The 13,652-nt window shown below is 39.0% G+C and overlaps 1 protein-coding gene across 1 annotated transcript in view; it reads left to right on the top strand.

The window, feature by feature from the left end:
• Positions 1-250: 250 nt before the first annotated feature.
• Positions 251-13,652, top strand: part of mcf2l2 (MCF.2 cell line derived transforming sequence-like 2) — a 118,802-nt gene continuing 105,400 nt past the window's right edge. The window contains 8 exon segments of the mRNA XM_034140752.1: positions 251-310; positions 312-345; positions 4,520-4,603; positions 7,479-7,593; positions 8,791-8,881; positions 10,579-10,698; positions 12,895-13,011; positions 13,172-13,321. Of these exon segments, the coding sequence (XP_033996643.1) occupies positions 251-310; positions 312-345; positions 4,520-4,603; positions 7,479-7,593; positions 8,791-8,881; positions 10,579-10,698; positions 12,895-13,011; positions 13,172-13,321 (771 nt within the window).

Below are 13,652 nucleotides of genomic sequence, written 5' to 3'. Positions count from 1 at the left end.
TGGAGCTGGAAAAAGTGACCACAGTAACACACACGCAGTTCAGGGCTGAGCTCCGGCTGTGAGTGTGTGTTTGTGTGGGGGAAATCTGAGAAAAGAGAGAGAAGAAAGAGATGTGTTTGTCTGGATGTCTGGAGCAGTCTGATTGATGATGAGGATGGTGATGACGGTGAAGAGGCAGCTGCTGTGGACAGAGCAGGGCTGCTGCTGGATGTTCTTTTGTCCTCACTGGTGGATACCATGAGATTATTTTATGGGATTACTGCTTCTACAAGGATTTCCATGTATGCCTGTGTATGTGTGTGAGCCAGGGAGACGCTAAGATGAAGAGTGTCAAACATGTTATAGGTAATGTTCACACACACACACAAACACACACACACACACACACACACACGCACACACGCACACACACACACACACTGGACTTTCGTGTACTGTAATCTGGACTCACTTTGTCAGTTCTTCTTTCACATTTGCTTATCCTTTAGTTTCTTTTTCTAGCTTACTCCCTGAAAATCAGTTCAGAAAGTCATGTTCAAAGTTAAGTTAATTGTTCATGTATTGTATCATTTACACACACACATTGTGTTGTTTTCATGGGCTGTGATGAGACACCGCAGGAGACGGGGAGGGGGGGACTCTGTCAGCCTGCTCACCAGTGTTTTCCATTACAGTCTGCTAGTTAGGTCATTTAGTTTACAAATAATTTAGTTGTACTTATGAATGGTCGATGGAACTAGGAAAAATACAATCTCTGTATGCAGGACCTTTTGCATTTTGCCGTATCCTAATTCAGACGTAATAGAGCTATGCAGGATGAGTCCTAAAACCTGGAAATGAGCAATAGCATTTTACCACTTCTGGTTTCCTCATCTCAAAGTCAATGGGTTAGGGTTTTTATGGTTAGATGCCTTAAATAATATCTGTGGTTAACAAAGGCTTAGGAATTGTTCCCTTTTGTTGAACGAGATACAAAACATGATTAAATACCCGACTCGGGATTGTATAAAGCCATTATGTGTCATAAGAAAGCGGTTGCTAACAGGTGGCTAAATTAAACTGGTAAACGTCATCAAGACAAACATTAGCTTAGCGGTGGTGCTGTAAAGTCATCTCACTGTGATGTAGTTCACACAGTGCATTTACTCAAAAGCATAAAATAGTGTTAATATGCAGAGATTATTCTGCTAAACAAAACATGCAAGTATAACTTGTTTGCCAAAGATCTTGTTTTTTCTGCAATATCCAATACAAAATCCCTTTGGCATTTTGATGAGAAAGCCCTTCCAGGTTGGCCTACAAAAATATGTTATAACTGCACCACTCCATTGTGAACTAAAGCATTTAGATTTCCTGCGTCTTCTGAATTGCAGACTGATCATAATCTTTGAAACATAATAATCCTGAACATTTAAAAACATGGTGAGATGTCTGTTTGTTCTGACCGTTTTAATGTACTCAAATCTATGTGCTTTTACGGGAATTGATGACATTCACAGTTTGCTGCTATACTTGGCCATCTTTGTAAAAGCAACCTTTGATCTCAATGTGATAAACCTGGTTGAATAAAGGCTAAATAAGAGGAAGCAGTTGATCTGCATGTGTTTTAAAATAGATTGTTTTGGTTATTTTCAATTAAAAGCATATTCAAACTAAATGGCTTATGAGAACAAATTATAATACTTTTATCATTGGGTTTCACTTACATCAGGCTTTCTGGTTCTTAGCCTTATCAGTGTGTGGAATGTAGCGGGGGGGTGCTGGTTGTGTGCTAACCTCTGAAATGGAATGAAGGAACCTTTTAGTTCATGAAAAAGTAGTCCCAGATCTTAAATGACCAGGAACTTGTTGGTGGAAACGCAGCTTAATATTTCATACTTTTGGTATGAAAGATTGATGTTTCTGCAATGGTGGTTACAAACTTACTATGCAATCATTAAAAAAAGTAAAGTAGGATAGATTTCTGTGAACACGAGAGGCTCAAAAAAAGCATATAAGAAATGGAGCTAAGAGTATAGGCTGCAGAGTGTTTGTACCTGGATCGCTGACAACTTTAAGTCAATGGGAAAATGTGTTAATTAAGATATATGAGTTGGAAAATGTAGTTCAGTATGGGGTCTGCGCTCATCACAGGGCTTTATGGCTCTGTAAACCTACAGAGATGGAAACAAGCAGAGACTGGAGGAGAAACACAGAAATATATGTAGTTTCTTTAGTTCTTATAAAGCACTGATACAATCTGCACACAAAGTAAGTGAGTTTACTTTACTAAATATTTGTTAACCTCATGTTAGCCTTTTGCTGATTACTAGGCTGCCAATTCAAATAACGGTACATACTATCAGAATCATGCAACCAGTATGTTAATGCTACGGAGCCCATCAATAAAAACATTTACAGCCTTACTCAACGACAAAAGGGAGGATTTAATTCATCTCAATAAGAATGCAAATGGACACACCGTATGAACTGTAATTACACTACCCTTAAAATCATAAACATGATAGTCTAGTGCTTGTGCATATATCCTCTTTTGTTGTGTCATATATGTCACCATCTGTCTCACTTCTGTCTTTTTTTTTTAACACAAATGTTAAATGCTTAAAAGTTAAGAAATATATTATTTAGTTCAATTTCAGTTTTATGAAAGTCACAAAACCGACACAGTTGTATATAAGCAACAACACTTCAATCACACGTTGCATGTGTCACCCTATTTGATTGTGTGTGTGTGTGTGTGTGTGTGTGTGTGTGTGTGTGTGTGTGTGTGTGTGTGTGTGTGTGTGTGTGTGTGTGTGTGTGTGTGTGTGTGTGTGTGTGTGTGTGAGCAGCAGCAGTGACATTGTGTGAGAGCATGCTGTGTAATCCTTTTATATTTAGAACTGTTGGCTGTAGGTGACAACTAAGGTGCATATCTTGGCATCATTGTTGTGTTGCTATAGAAACATAGAGTTTTGACACCTGACAGCTAGGCAGAGAATGTGTGTGTGCTTCAGCTCAATCACTTGTAACCAGATTCCTTAGTATATATAGGGGGTTAATGTTGGTGACTTGTGAAGTCAACCACCAGCTCCTTGGTCTTCCCTGCGTTGAGCTGGAGGTTGTTCCTCTGGAACCAGAGGGTGAAGTCCTGCGTCAGTTCCCTGTACTCCCTGTCGTCCTCGTTGGAGATGAGGCTGACGATGGCAGAGTCTTCAGAGAACTTCTAAAAGTGGTTCAAGGTTCAAGGCTTTTATTGGTCATACGTACATAGCTACAGTGTAGTTGATTATTAAGACGTAAATAAACAAGACTACTTAATGTCATCATGCCGAATGTTAGCCATCTTTGGCTTAGCGGTGGCGTCATGGTGTCCATGACCTAGCTTCTTTTTGGGATAAAAGTTGCTAACAAGTGACTAAATGTGACTATGCAACATCATCATGCCAAACATTAGCCACTTTAAGCTTAGCGGTGGTGATGTGGGGACCATGACCTAGTTTCTTTTTAGGCTAACAGTTGCTAACAAGTGACTAATCTAGTCGAATGTTAGCTGCCTTTAGCTAGGCAATGGTGATGCGCAGCTATTGGACCGTGATGTAGTTTGTTTAAAGTCTAATGCTAGGTTTTTACTTCAGGCAATTGCATGTCAGCTTCAAAAATCATAAAAGTGGTAGGCCTGTGGAGATTTTGCTGCTGAAAAAAACATGTGAGTATCATAAAAGTGTGTTAGGAAAAATCCCATCGAGGGAGCCCTTGCGATGCCAACTTCTGTTTCAGCCTATAGAATGTGTCAATATTGTACCACTCTAATGACACAGAAAAAGGCAATCCAAACAGGTTGTAACAACAGATATGATTTAGGGATTGGTCCACATGTGTGTTACTTTTAAATATGGCGGTTGCGGTGCTAAATATAAACGTAATCCCGATACAGCAGACTCAGATACTAGAACAGAGCAACATTGATATTGCCGCAATTAAAAGCCAGACTCACTACCACCCATTGTGCTCTCCTTTAGTCAGCCCTTACACCCCCCTGACCCCCCACCACCACCAGCATACAACCTAGCCAAGCATGTTTCAGGAATAAAGTACAGTCAGTGTCAATGCATGTCTTTATTCTCAGGGACAGAGAAAGGTTTGTTCAGTGCACCCTGCCTATAGAGTTTCAGGCTACAGGGGAACCAAAATTAAAAGCAATTTTTTAAAAAGGAAATGAAAAAAGAGGTAATCTGATGAAAAGGAGAACAGAAAAACATAAATGTAATATTCTGAGTTATGAGTTTCTTTAAATAATGCACATATCCAAACAAAACAATGAGAAGATGACTGATGTAAAGATGTTCCTTTTTTATGTTTACCTGTCACGCAGGTCTGTCTGACTATATTTGTTATATTATTTGAAGAATTGATCCCCCTGCTCCTCCTTTTGCATTGTGCTGTAACTCTCACTCTCTGTGTTTCTCTGACTGTCTGTAATCCATGGATGTTGAACTGTGTCTCTAGCTCTATCTGATGAATGTGTCTCTCGTTCCAGATGAGATCATGCAGCAGGAGATCCGGCCGCTGCTGGCTGTGGACATCATAGAGCAGCTCCACCGCCAGTTCGCCTTACTCTCAGGTACGGAACAAGACCCCACTGTATTCCAAACACTGTGAGGGCTCCTTACTTAGCCTAAAGCATTACATTAACAACATGTTCAGAGCAACTGTGGGCAAGGAGGGTAGCTACTGTAGATATGACCTTCATTTAAACAGTTGGAATTGGTTAATAAAAAATAAAAAGGAAAATTCACTCTCAATAATAATTGGCATAGAATGGCAAGTGAATACATATTGACGATAGCAGACCTTTAGGTTTCCTTTATGTTTAAAATGGGTGAAGTAGCCCCTTAACATCAAACCAGCCACATCACATACTGTGGACATTTTTGGTACCACATTCCCTGCTATCTTCTCCTACTATATAGGGGATTAACAGTGAAGTCACTCTATGTATGTGTCTCTACTGCATGGTATTACACAGCTTCACAAAGGCTCTACTGTATATTATTACTATGCTGTATTGTACATCAGAAAGACCCTCTTCTCCCCTGGTCTATACTGTAGGCTACTATAGACTCTGTTCCTCCCTTGCATGTACCATAAGGAGCCAACACTGTCATCATCCCCTAATTATGTTGTTTTGGAGCATTCTGTGTCTTACAGTATATCTCCTCATCCATATGGAAAATGGACTGTATTTATATAGAGTGTTTACAGTGATTGTTACCACACAAAGCGTTTTCACATATACAAGTCAGTATTCACCCATTCACACACATTCATACAGAGGCAGAGGCTGCCACACCAGGTGCCACCTGTTCAGGGAGACGAACCTCTATCTAAGCAGCAGCTGCCGGTTTCTTTCCAAAAATGGCAGCAAGCTCTTATCCAATTCTTATATTATTGAATATTAACAATGTCTTCGTATTCAAAGTGCCAAATCCAGTGTCACTTCAAGCTTACAGGAACTAAAGATTCCCTTTTAAACCTTGTGATAAGTATTGTATCATTGACAGAAGTCACAGAAATAAGGACTTTAAGTATTAAACTGCTGCTTGAGTTAAAATTCTTGGAAGACCATCAAACCAAAGTGATAATGTTTTTTGGGGAAGAACACAGAAAGCCCTTACTGTAGGTTGACTCCTGAAGGAGAATAGAAGAGGACATTGAGTAATTAAAAGACTGGTTTAATCCCACATACTGGGGCATATCTACATATATATTTGCAAAAGAAAAACTTATGTGGTACTTAAGAATAATCCAATTCCATTTGTTTTCCCATGGTTGTTTTTCATTGGGAACAGAAGCTTTTCACTGCAGTCCAGCTGCAGGAAGTTATTGCTCCTGTCTCCCCAGCATTCACTCTGGGTTCCCTCAGACTTTCCACATGTGGCACAGCAGCCGCTGTGGTTCTGCAGAGATGCTTCTCATTCCTTTTCTCGGTCGTTTTACAACATCAAAAATAACTACTGTTTTCAGAAATCCCCTTCTCAGCAGGACTTACCTTCAGAGGCACTTACTGTACGTTTAACATAAGAAGAGTTTATGGCTTTGACCACATGTGTGTGTGTAGCCTTCTCAGCAGGATAGGGGTTGGATATTTTAGTCCTTTTTCCTTATACAGTTTTTTGACATGTGAACAGGAACCATTCTTTCTTAGATTTGGTGGAAATGGTTGTATAGCAGCAGCGTTATGTCTGTTTTCCTGAATTTGTTGGTGTTTTCTAGTCTTTCACACAAGCCCATGTTTTGAGTTTTTAGCCAAAAATAAATGTCCTAAACTCCACAGCGAATATAAAAGCTTTTATACTGAATTTACTGCAGGTTAAATTACCTTAGCACAGACACAGGGCGGCAGAATGGAGAATATATGACTAAAAGGCAAACTAGAAGGACTGCAATTTTGTATATTGCCACACTGAACTCAATGAACTCTGGTGGCCTTTACTATAGGAATCAGCAACCAGCAGAACAAACGGGCAGGGGGAGCCAAAGTATTTTTATAGGATACTCAAGAAAGTACAAGAAACATTTGTGTCATTTTCACTGCTTCTTTACCACTTTAGTGTAGTTAACTGAACTGTGGATATGACTGTTAAAATGCGTAGTCATTCATCCTTGTTTTTAACTATTGTTTTAGTTTTCCCCTACATATATACTTATCATATTGATTACATTGGCAAGGTCAACAACGTACTTGGTGTATAACATGTGATTCTGCCCCTAACCTTATCAAACCTTTATTATAATCTCGAAACCATTTATTTCTGGTTGTTTCCGAGGAAAACGGAACCTCCGTACATGAATTATATGAATAATATATATTATATATTAATAATAATGAATAATATATTTGCATATCTTTACTAATCGCAGGTGGTTTATAATATATATATTTTTTCCCAGCAGACACAGAGCATCAAGGCATTAGTGTCTGCAGAACATTGTATTGGAGAGGTGCAGGAGCATTTTTAGCTCAAGGTTGCCACCTTGTGACTGTTTTGTAGAAGCAGGAAAGTTAGAGGAGTACATTTGGTTTTGAAGGTATTTCATTAAACCTTTTTTCAATGTTCGTAATGTTTCCTTTTTACGGCTCTAAGAGCAGAACTGTTTAGTTTCATTTCAGCTGGGCTCAAAAGCTACTGAGTCAATAAATGTGATACATTAAATAATGCCAAATACAATTCACAGATAGATTGATTTTCTTGATAAATGGTGAAACTGTGTAATAACATGCAGTAAGCTATACTCAAATACAGTTTCATCGTGAATGATTCCTTATTTTGGGGAGAGCAGCTAATGTGGTAACATTCAATAAAAGCATCCATGTGATGTGGTGTGGTGTGATGTTTAAAGGCGTCATTATCAATTCTAAACATAAAGGTAATTCCACAATAGTCAAACCCATCACATAATAAGAGTAAATGTTGTGTGTTGTGTTTTTGTTGCAGGAGGGCGAGGGAAAGATGGCGCCCCCATCATTATTTTCCCAGAGTACTCGAGCTTCAGTGAGGTGCCGGAGGAAGACTTCCTCAATGTTGTTACCTACCTGACCAGCATACCCAGGTACACACTCTCTCAAACAGACATCTTTATAAAAGCCTTTACATGGGGAATCCCAAAACGTGCCCGCAAATATCATATGATAGGAGCTTTTATTGTGAAAGGTAATACATGGTTTCACACCAAGTCTACAGTACCATACTCTCTAAACCAGGGGGGTCCAAACTGTTTTCACTGAGAGCCACAAACAGAAAAACATACGAAGGGTTGGGCCCCTCACTAGAGGTGAGGTCTATTCCCTTATAAGTTAGTTTATAAATTCATAAAATCAATCAGATGTAGGTAAATTATTCTAGATAATTTAATATTCTTTAAGAAAAACAGCCTACATCACAGCTCTCAATAGGGTTTAACTTATTTTGTTACAAAAGTGTCTGCAGCTCATTCCTTAAAACAGAAGCCTCAGATTGCTTATAATAATGGGAAATAGGAAGGGTATATTTCAGGCTTGTTATGCAAATGGTTATTGTTTTTTGTTTTTATCAACTAAGATTTGTTAGAAAATGATTTCATGAAAAAAACAAAACAGAATGTATTGAAAATGTGGGCTTATTAACACATGAATGCTGTGTAATATATGTTTACATATATATTTAAGAAGTACAATATAAGAAAAGCACACATTTCAGGTGTTGGCAATTCTCCATTACACCTTTTGAATTTGCTTTGGGCCACAGTTGGCCCCCGGGCCGTAGTTTGGACCCCACTGATTTCGAAGGTCGCAATACATACATGTAGGTATAAATATGTGTCATCAGTCAATGTCTAATGCAGGATGCCTCAAATACCAGGATGTTCTACTGAATCTCTCTGGCTATCTGTCAAACAAACCCTTGAGCAGCAGATATATGAACAAAGGGGCAAAGTCTAAGACATATTGTAATGAAGAAGTATTATGGTCCCAAAACAACCTGATGCTGGGCCCCACACCATCCCACTCTCTTTGCATTGTGTAGTTTTTATATATTGAAAATCTATCTGACCCCAAATATTCTGTGTGTTTTTTCAATTCAGTAAAATCTTTTTAAAATACTCTATATTTCTGGAACTATGGCAGTGAAGCTATTGTTTGTTTTTATTTAATGTGCAAGATGTTTGTGCGTCAGCTTAGTTCTACTGTGTCAGGTTCAGCAAGCAGTAAAGTGTACACACCGATGCACAAAGCAGCAGCCCAGTTACATGTTTCCCTCCTGTCTCCAGCCTGGATGCTGCCAGTATCGGCTTCATCATCGTCATGGACCGGCGGAAGGACAAATGGAGCTCAGTGAAGGCCTCTCTGTCCAGGATCGCTGTAAGTTCTCCAACACATTCATATTCAAATCATCATATACATACATTTGTACCTATACATAAAAAAATGTTTGTCTAATACATACATATATTTCAAGTTCTCAACCGGAGGTACAGGGACCCCTAGGGCTACTGAGGGGGATTGCAGGGGGTACGTAGAAAGATTAGTGATTGCAATTTATTTCCACACAAAAAAACTATTTAAAATAAATTCTCATAAGCCTCAGAGCAGTGGACCTATCATGCTATATTTGAATAATATAGTGTAGGACCATACCTATATAAGGCATATTTATACTTTTTTTTCTTCAAAATACCAAACAGATCGTGCATTTTAGCCATGCCTCATTTTGCTCAATTTGACAATTTCTAGCTCTGTTTTAGCAAGGGCAGATTCAGTGAGAACAGCACCATCTACTGGCCTGGCATATGTACTACAGCGTCTCCAGCGCTTTCGAACGGCAATGGCCGTGGCTGTCTCCTCCTGATTGGTGGAGTTGGCCCAATAGCCGTAGCGCCACCGTCCTGACGTCAGGACAGTGTTCAAATCTGGATCAGTTTTTATCAGACCCGTTGCAGCCCCTTTTTTAGAGATTTGGGTATGGAGGAAAATAGAGAGGGTTGTGTTTTCTGACACTTGGTGAGTTCCCTGGAACACCGGGGACACATATTCATGTATAAAAGACGTACAAAAGTGCATTTTGCATGATAGGTCCCCTTTAAGAAAGACAAGCAAGCTCAAGTGTCTAATTCAAAGCTCTAGTCTTAACAAAGATGTAGAAACTGCCAGGAGTCTTAATATTATTATTTTTCACTGACAAGTGTAAATGTCAAGTTTAAAGGCATTTGTATTAAAGGTGAGTTATACAAGTGATTTTCATTGAAGGATCAGTTGGGTTGAATATGCTTACAAAGGGTCTAACACAGGTAGGTGAATCATCACAGATGAGTCAGGGGGTTCTTGTGCAATCGGGCCTATTGTGACCAGTACACAATTAAGGCAAATCCTCAAGCTGTGACTTTTAAACTTGAGGATTGTGAGATCTTTTCTGCTGTTTGTGAGAATCCCTGTCATGTCTGTCTGCAGCTTCTGCTGTTTACATTTGAATTGTTATTGAGTTGTTTCCTTTTGTCTGCGTGATTCTCATAGGGCTTTAGTTTAGTTTAGTTTATAATGAGTGCTATGATAAGCTGAATATGTCTCAGGAATGTATTGTTGGTTTGGACAGAAGGACTTGTGGTTGTTAATAGCGTTTACAAAGCAGAGAGAAATCATTCAAGGAGATAAATGAACACCAGTGATTCTATTAATAATATGACACTCCTCTCACTGTACTTGTGATGATCACTGAGGTTATATACGTGCATTAGCAGTTTTAAAAGGAAATGAATCTTGAGTTTCAAGGCCACACAGGAAGTCTTTTTAATGAAATGTTACAAGCAGTATGATTCAGCAGTGTGTTCTGCATTAGCTTACAGACATGTTGAGCTAAATTGACATGTCACTGAGTCCGATTTCTCAGAATAAACAGCTGTAATAATTTGGCCCTTTAAAGTGTTGAATACAAGAAATACACGCATTCTGGTCCCAGGAATGTCCTCCCAGTTAGTGTAGCCTGGTTGAATTAAATGACTAAATTAATGAGTGTATCAAAGGATTGGATGTATTGTAAATGTGCATGTGGTCGTGTTATCCAGGGGGCGTTTCCTGGAAACCTGCAGCTGGTGTTGGTGCTGAGGCCGTCCAGGTTCTTCCAGAGGGCCATATCAGACATTGGGTTCAAGATGCACAAAGACGACTTTAAAATGAAGGTACCGGTAAGCATGCTTCAGTACCAACAACATAGACTCTATCAACTGCTATCATTAGAAAACAATTACTTCTCTCTTTGTTAAACAGAGTGTTTAGAGACTTCAAACTAAATGCATGACAAATGAATGTTGCATGAAATAACAAATTGTAAATACACATCCATTCCATACATTGTACAGCGTTAACTGATATACAGGGTTGGGTTGTAACGGAATACATGTAACGGCGTTACGTAATCAGAATACAAAAATCAAGTAACTGTATTCAGCTCGCGTTACATTTGAAAAACGAGTAATCTGATTATAGTTACTTTCGTAAACCTGAAGTGAATACATTTTGGAATACTTATTGGAATTATTGGTGGAAAAGTTTCCTCACAACATGTAATATTCATTACTGGCAGATCTGTGTGCACGGCACAGCAGCGTGTCTGTGAGAGAGAGAGAGAGAGAGAGAGAGAGAGAGAGAGAGAGAGAGAGAGAGAGAGAGAGAGAGAGAGAGAGAGAGAGAGAGAGAGAGAGAGAGAGAGAGAGAGAGAGAGAGAGAGAGAGAGAGCATGTCTGTGAGGCCCCGCCCCCATACGCAGATCAGAGAGAGAGATCTCTTTTAAAATATATTGAAAGTTGGAAACGGAGATGGTTAGATAAAATGTGCAAGATAACGTTTATGTAGCATTTATTTATTGTCGAAATGATGACATTTCATAACGGAATGAAATCAAAGTGAATGGCCTGCTGCTGCTGAATGCATGGGACAAGGGACTGGAACAAGTTTTAAAAGTTATTACATCGTTTCAGATAATAATAATAATAATAATAATAATAATAATAATAATAATAATAATAATAATAATAATAATAATAATAATAATTCATTCTATTTAGAGGCGCCTTTCAAAGCACCCAAGGACACCTGACAATTCATAACATATTCTAAGGAAAGGTTTAAGACAGTACAAATAATGAAGTCCGGGTGATGTTTTTTATGTGGGGTGCAGATGAGAGGGAGCTGCCCAGAATGACACCAAGATGTTGTGTTTGAGTTGTGCTCTTGATAAGCCATTAAAACAGTAAAATAAGTGTCTCCTGTTCACCAAAACATACCCATCTGTTATGGAAAAAGAAAGTATTCCAAAAGTATTCTAAAAGTAATCTGAATACGTTACTTTTTGAAGACACGTAACTGTAACTGTATTCGGATTACTTTCAGAGCCATGTATTCAGTATTCAGTAACCGATTACATTTACAAAGTAACCCTCCCGACCCTGCTGATATACTATACTTAGCATGTGAAAAAGACGATTTGATTGTAAATAGTTTTTCAAGATCTCCACGTTGCCATGAATTAAATGTTGGGAGAGAAATGCTAAAGCTCTTATATAGTCATTTCTGAGCCTAAAATATGTCAAATGATTATGATCATGAAAAATGAAACTCCCAGAGGTTTCTAAAACCCACAAATATAAAAGGGAAGGAAAAGGACACCATGACCTCAGCTGGGCTTCTATGATAGCAACCGCCCTATGACCCACATCTCGTTTTCACTCCTCTGGCCGCACACTGCAAGATGAAGAACACTTTTTATGCTCCTCCTTTCACGTGTTCACACCCCAGATGTGTTAAAAAAAATAGCAACAATAAGAAAGAAAAGGGAAACATAAATGCTAACTAAACCTGTGTAGATTTCAAATGTTCTAGGAGCATATATTGAACCAAAACTCTTTTATTTTATTTTATATTTGTTTAGAGGACTCAAGAGACACATTTAAAGAAATGGTCAAAATGAATGCAGCAGAGACTTTGATATGTGGCTTTTGGCCCCTAGTATGAGCCTCCAAAAACATTGAAGCCTAACATTTCCGCAATGCATCTCTCATGGGTCTTCATGCCTGATAAATGTCTTTCAAACTCCATGTCCCAAATTTGAAACTCAGTATTTTAGTTATTATTGTTATGACCAGGCAGACAAAGTCCTGTTGATATACCTAGGTTATTTTCTCAGTGTTTCTCTTCTGTTCATGACATCAAACTGAAGTTGAATGGTAAATCAGGGAACTTCCCTTACAGAGACTGACAAGCCACTTCTCTGTAATTGAGACTGGTTTGCCAATGAACTCATTCGTGCTACCACAATCACTGTCACTGTTACACAATGTAGGTCATGATCAAGCGCTTGAAGTGATGTTCTGAATGTGTTGCAGATCGTGATGCTGAACTCATTGTCAGACCTGCACAGCTATGTGGATAAGGGCCAGCTGACGCGGGAGCTGGGAGGATCTCTGGAGTACTGCCACAGTCAGTGGATACACCACCGCACTGTGAGTGAACACACAGTAATAAAAACTGTCCACCTGAAATGCCTAGTGATTTGCTGCAACCCATTTTCCCCTCGGGGACAAATAAACGAATACTATACTACCTTCATTTTAATATTAGTGATTCCAATTCCAATTTCCAAATGGTGCCTTTTTCCTCCAGGCCGTCGAGAACTTTGCCATGACAGTGAAAACCACAGCCCAGATGTTGCAGAGGTTCGGGTCAGCTCTGGCAGAGACGGAGCTGCCCAATGACGTCCTGTGCACCAAAGACCTGCTCACAGCACACACCGACAAACACACCAACCTCAAGGTGATTCAGTGCATTTTAAACACCAGCAGCTAATAACATGGAAAGTACATGTATGCATTTCAGTCTGTTGGGGAGGAAATGCAGCTTCAAATGTGTGCCATTGAATGAGTTTGAAACAAGGTGCTCTATGTTGATATGTTGACCATAAAAAAAGTCAAGATAAACAAACACTTAAATGTTTGAAAAGGATTGAGAGTAAAATGACTGCCTGGTCATACTATAAAGTAGCCTTTTTACTACGTCTGGGTCATGTATTAGCTACTGTTGGCTGTTGCTTTGTTAGTTTATGTCAAATGGATAGGAAGAGGAAAGCTTTTCATTTGGCATCTCA

This window comes from Trematomus bernacchii, unplaced genomic scaffold, assembly GCF_902827165.1.
Source record: "Trematomus bernacchii unplaced genomic scaffold, fTreBer1.1, whole genome shotgun sequence".
NCBI classification, from domain to species: domain Eukaryota; kingdom Metazoa; phylum Chordata; class Actinopteri; order Perciformes; family Nototheniidae; genus Trematomus; species Trematomus bernacchii.
This window is presented reverse-complemented; position numbering and strand designations above follow the sequence as displayed.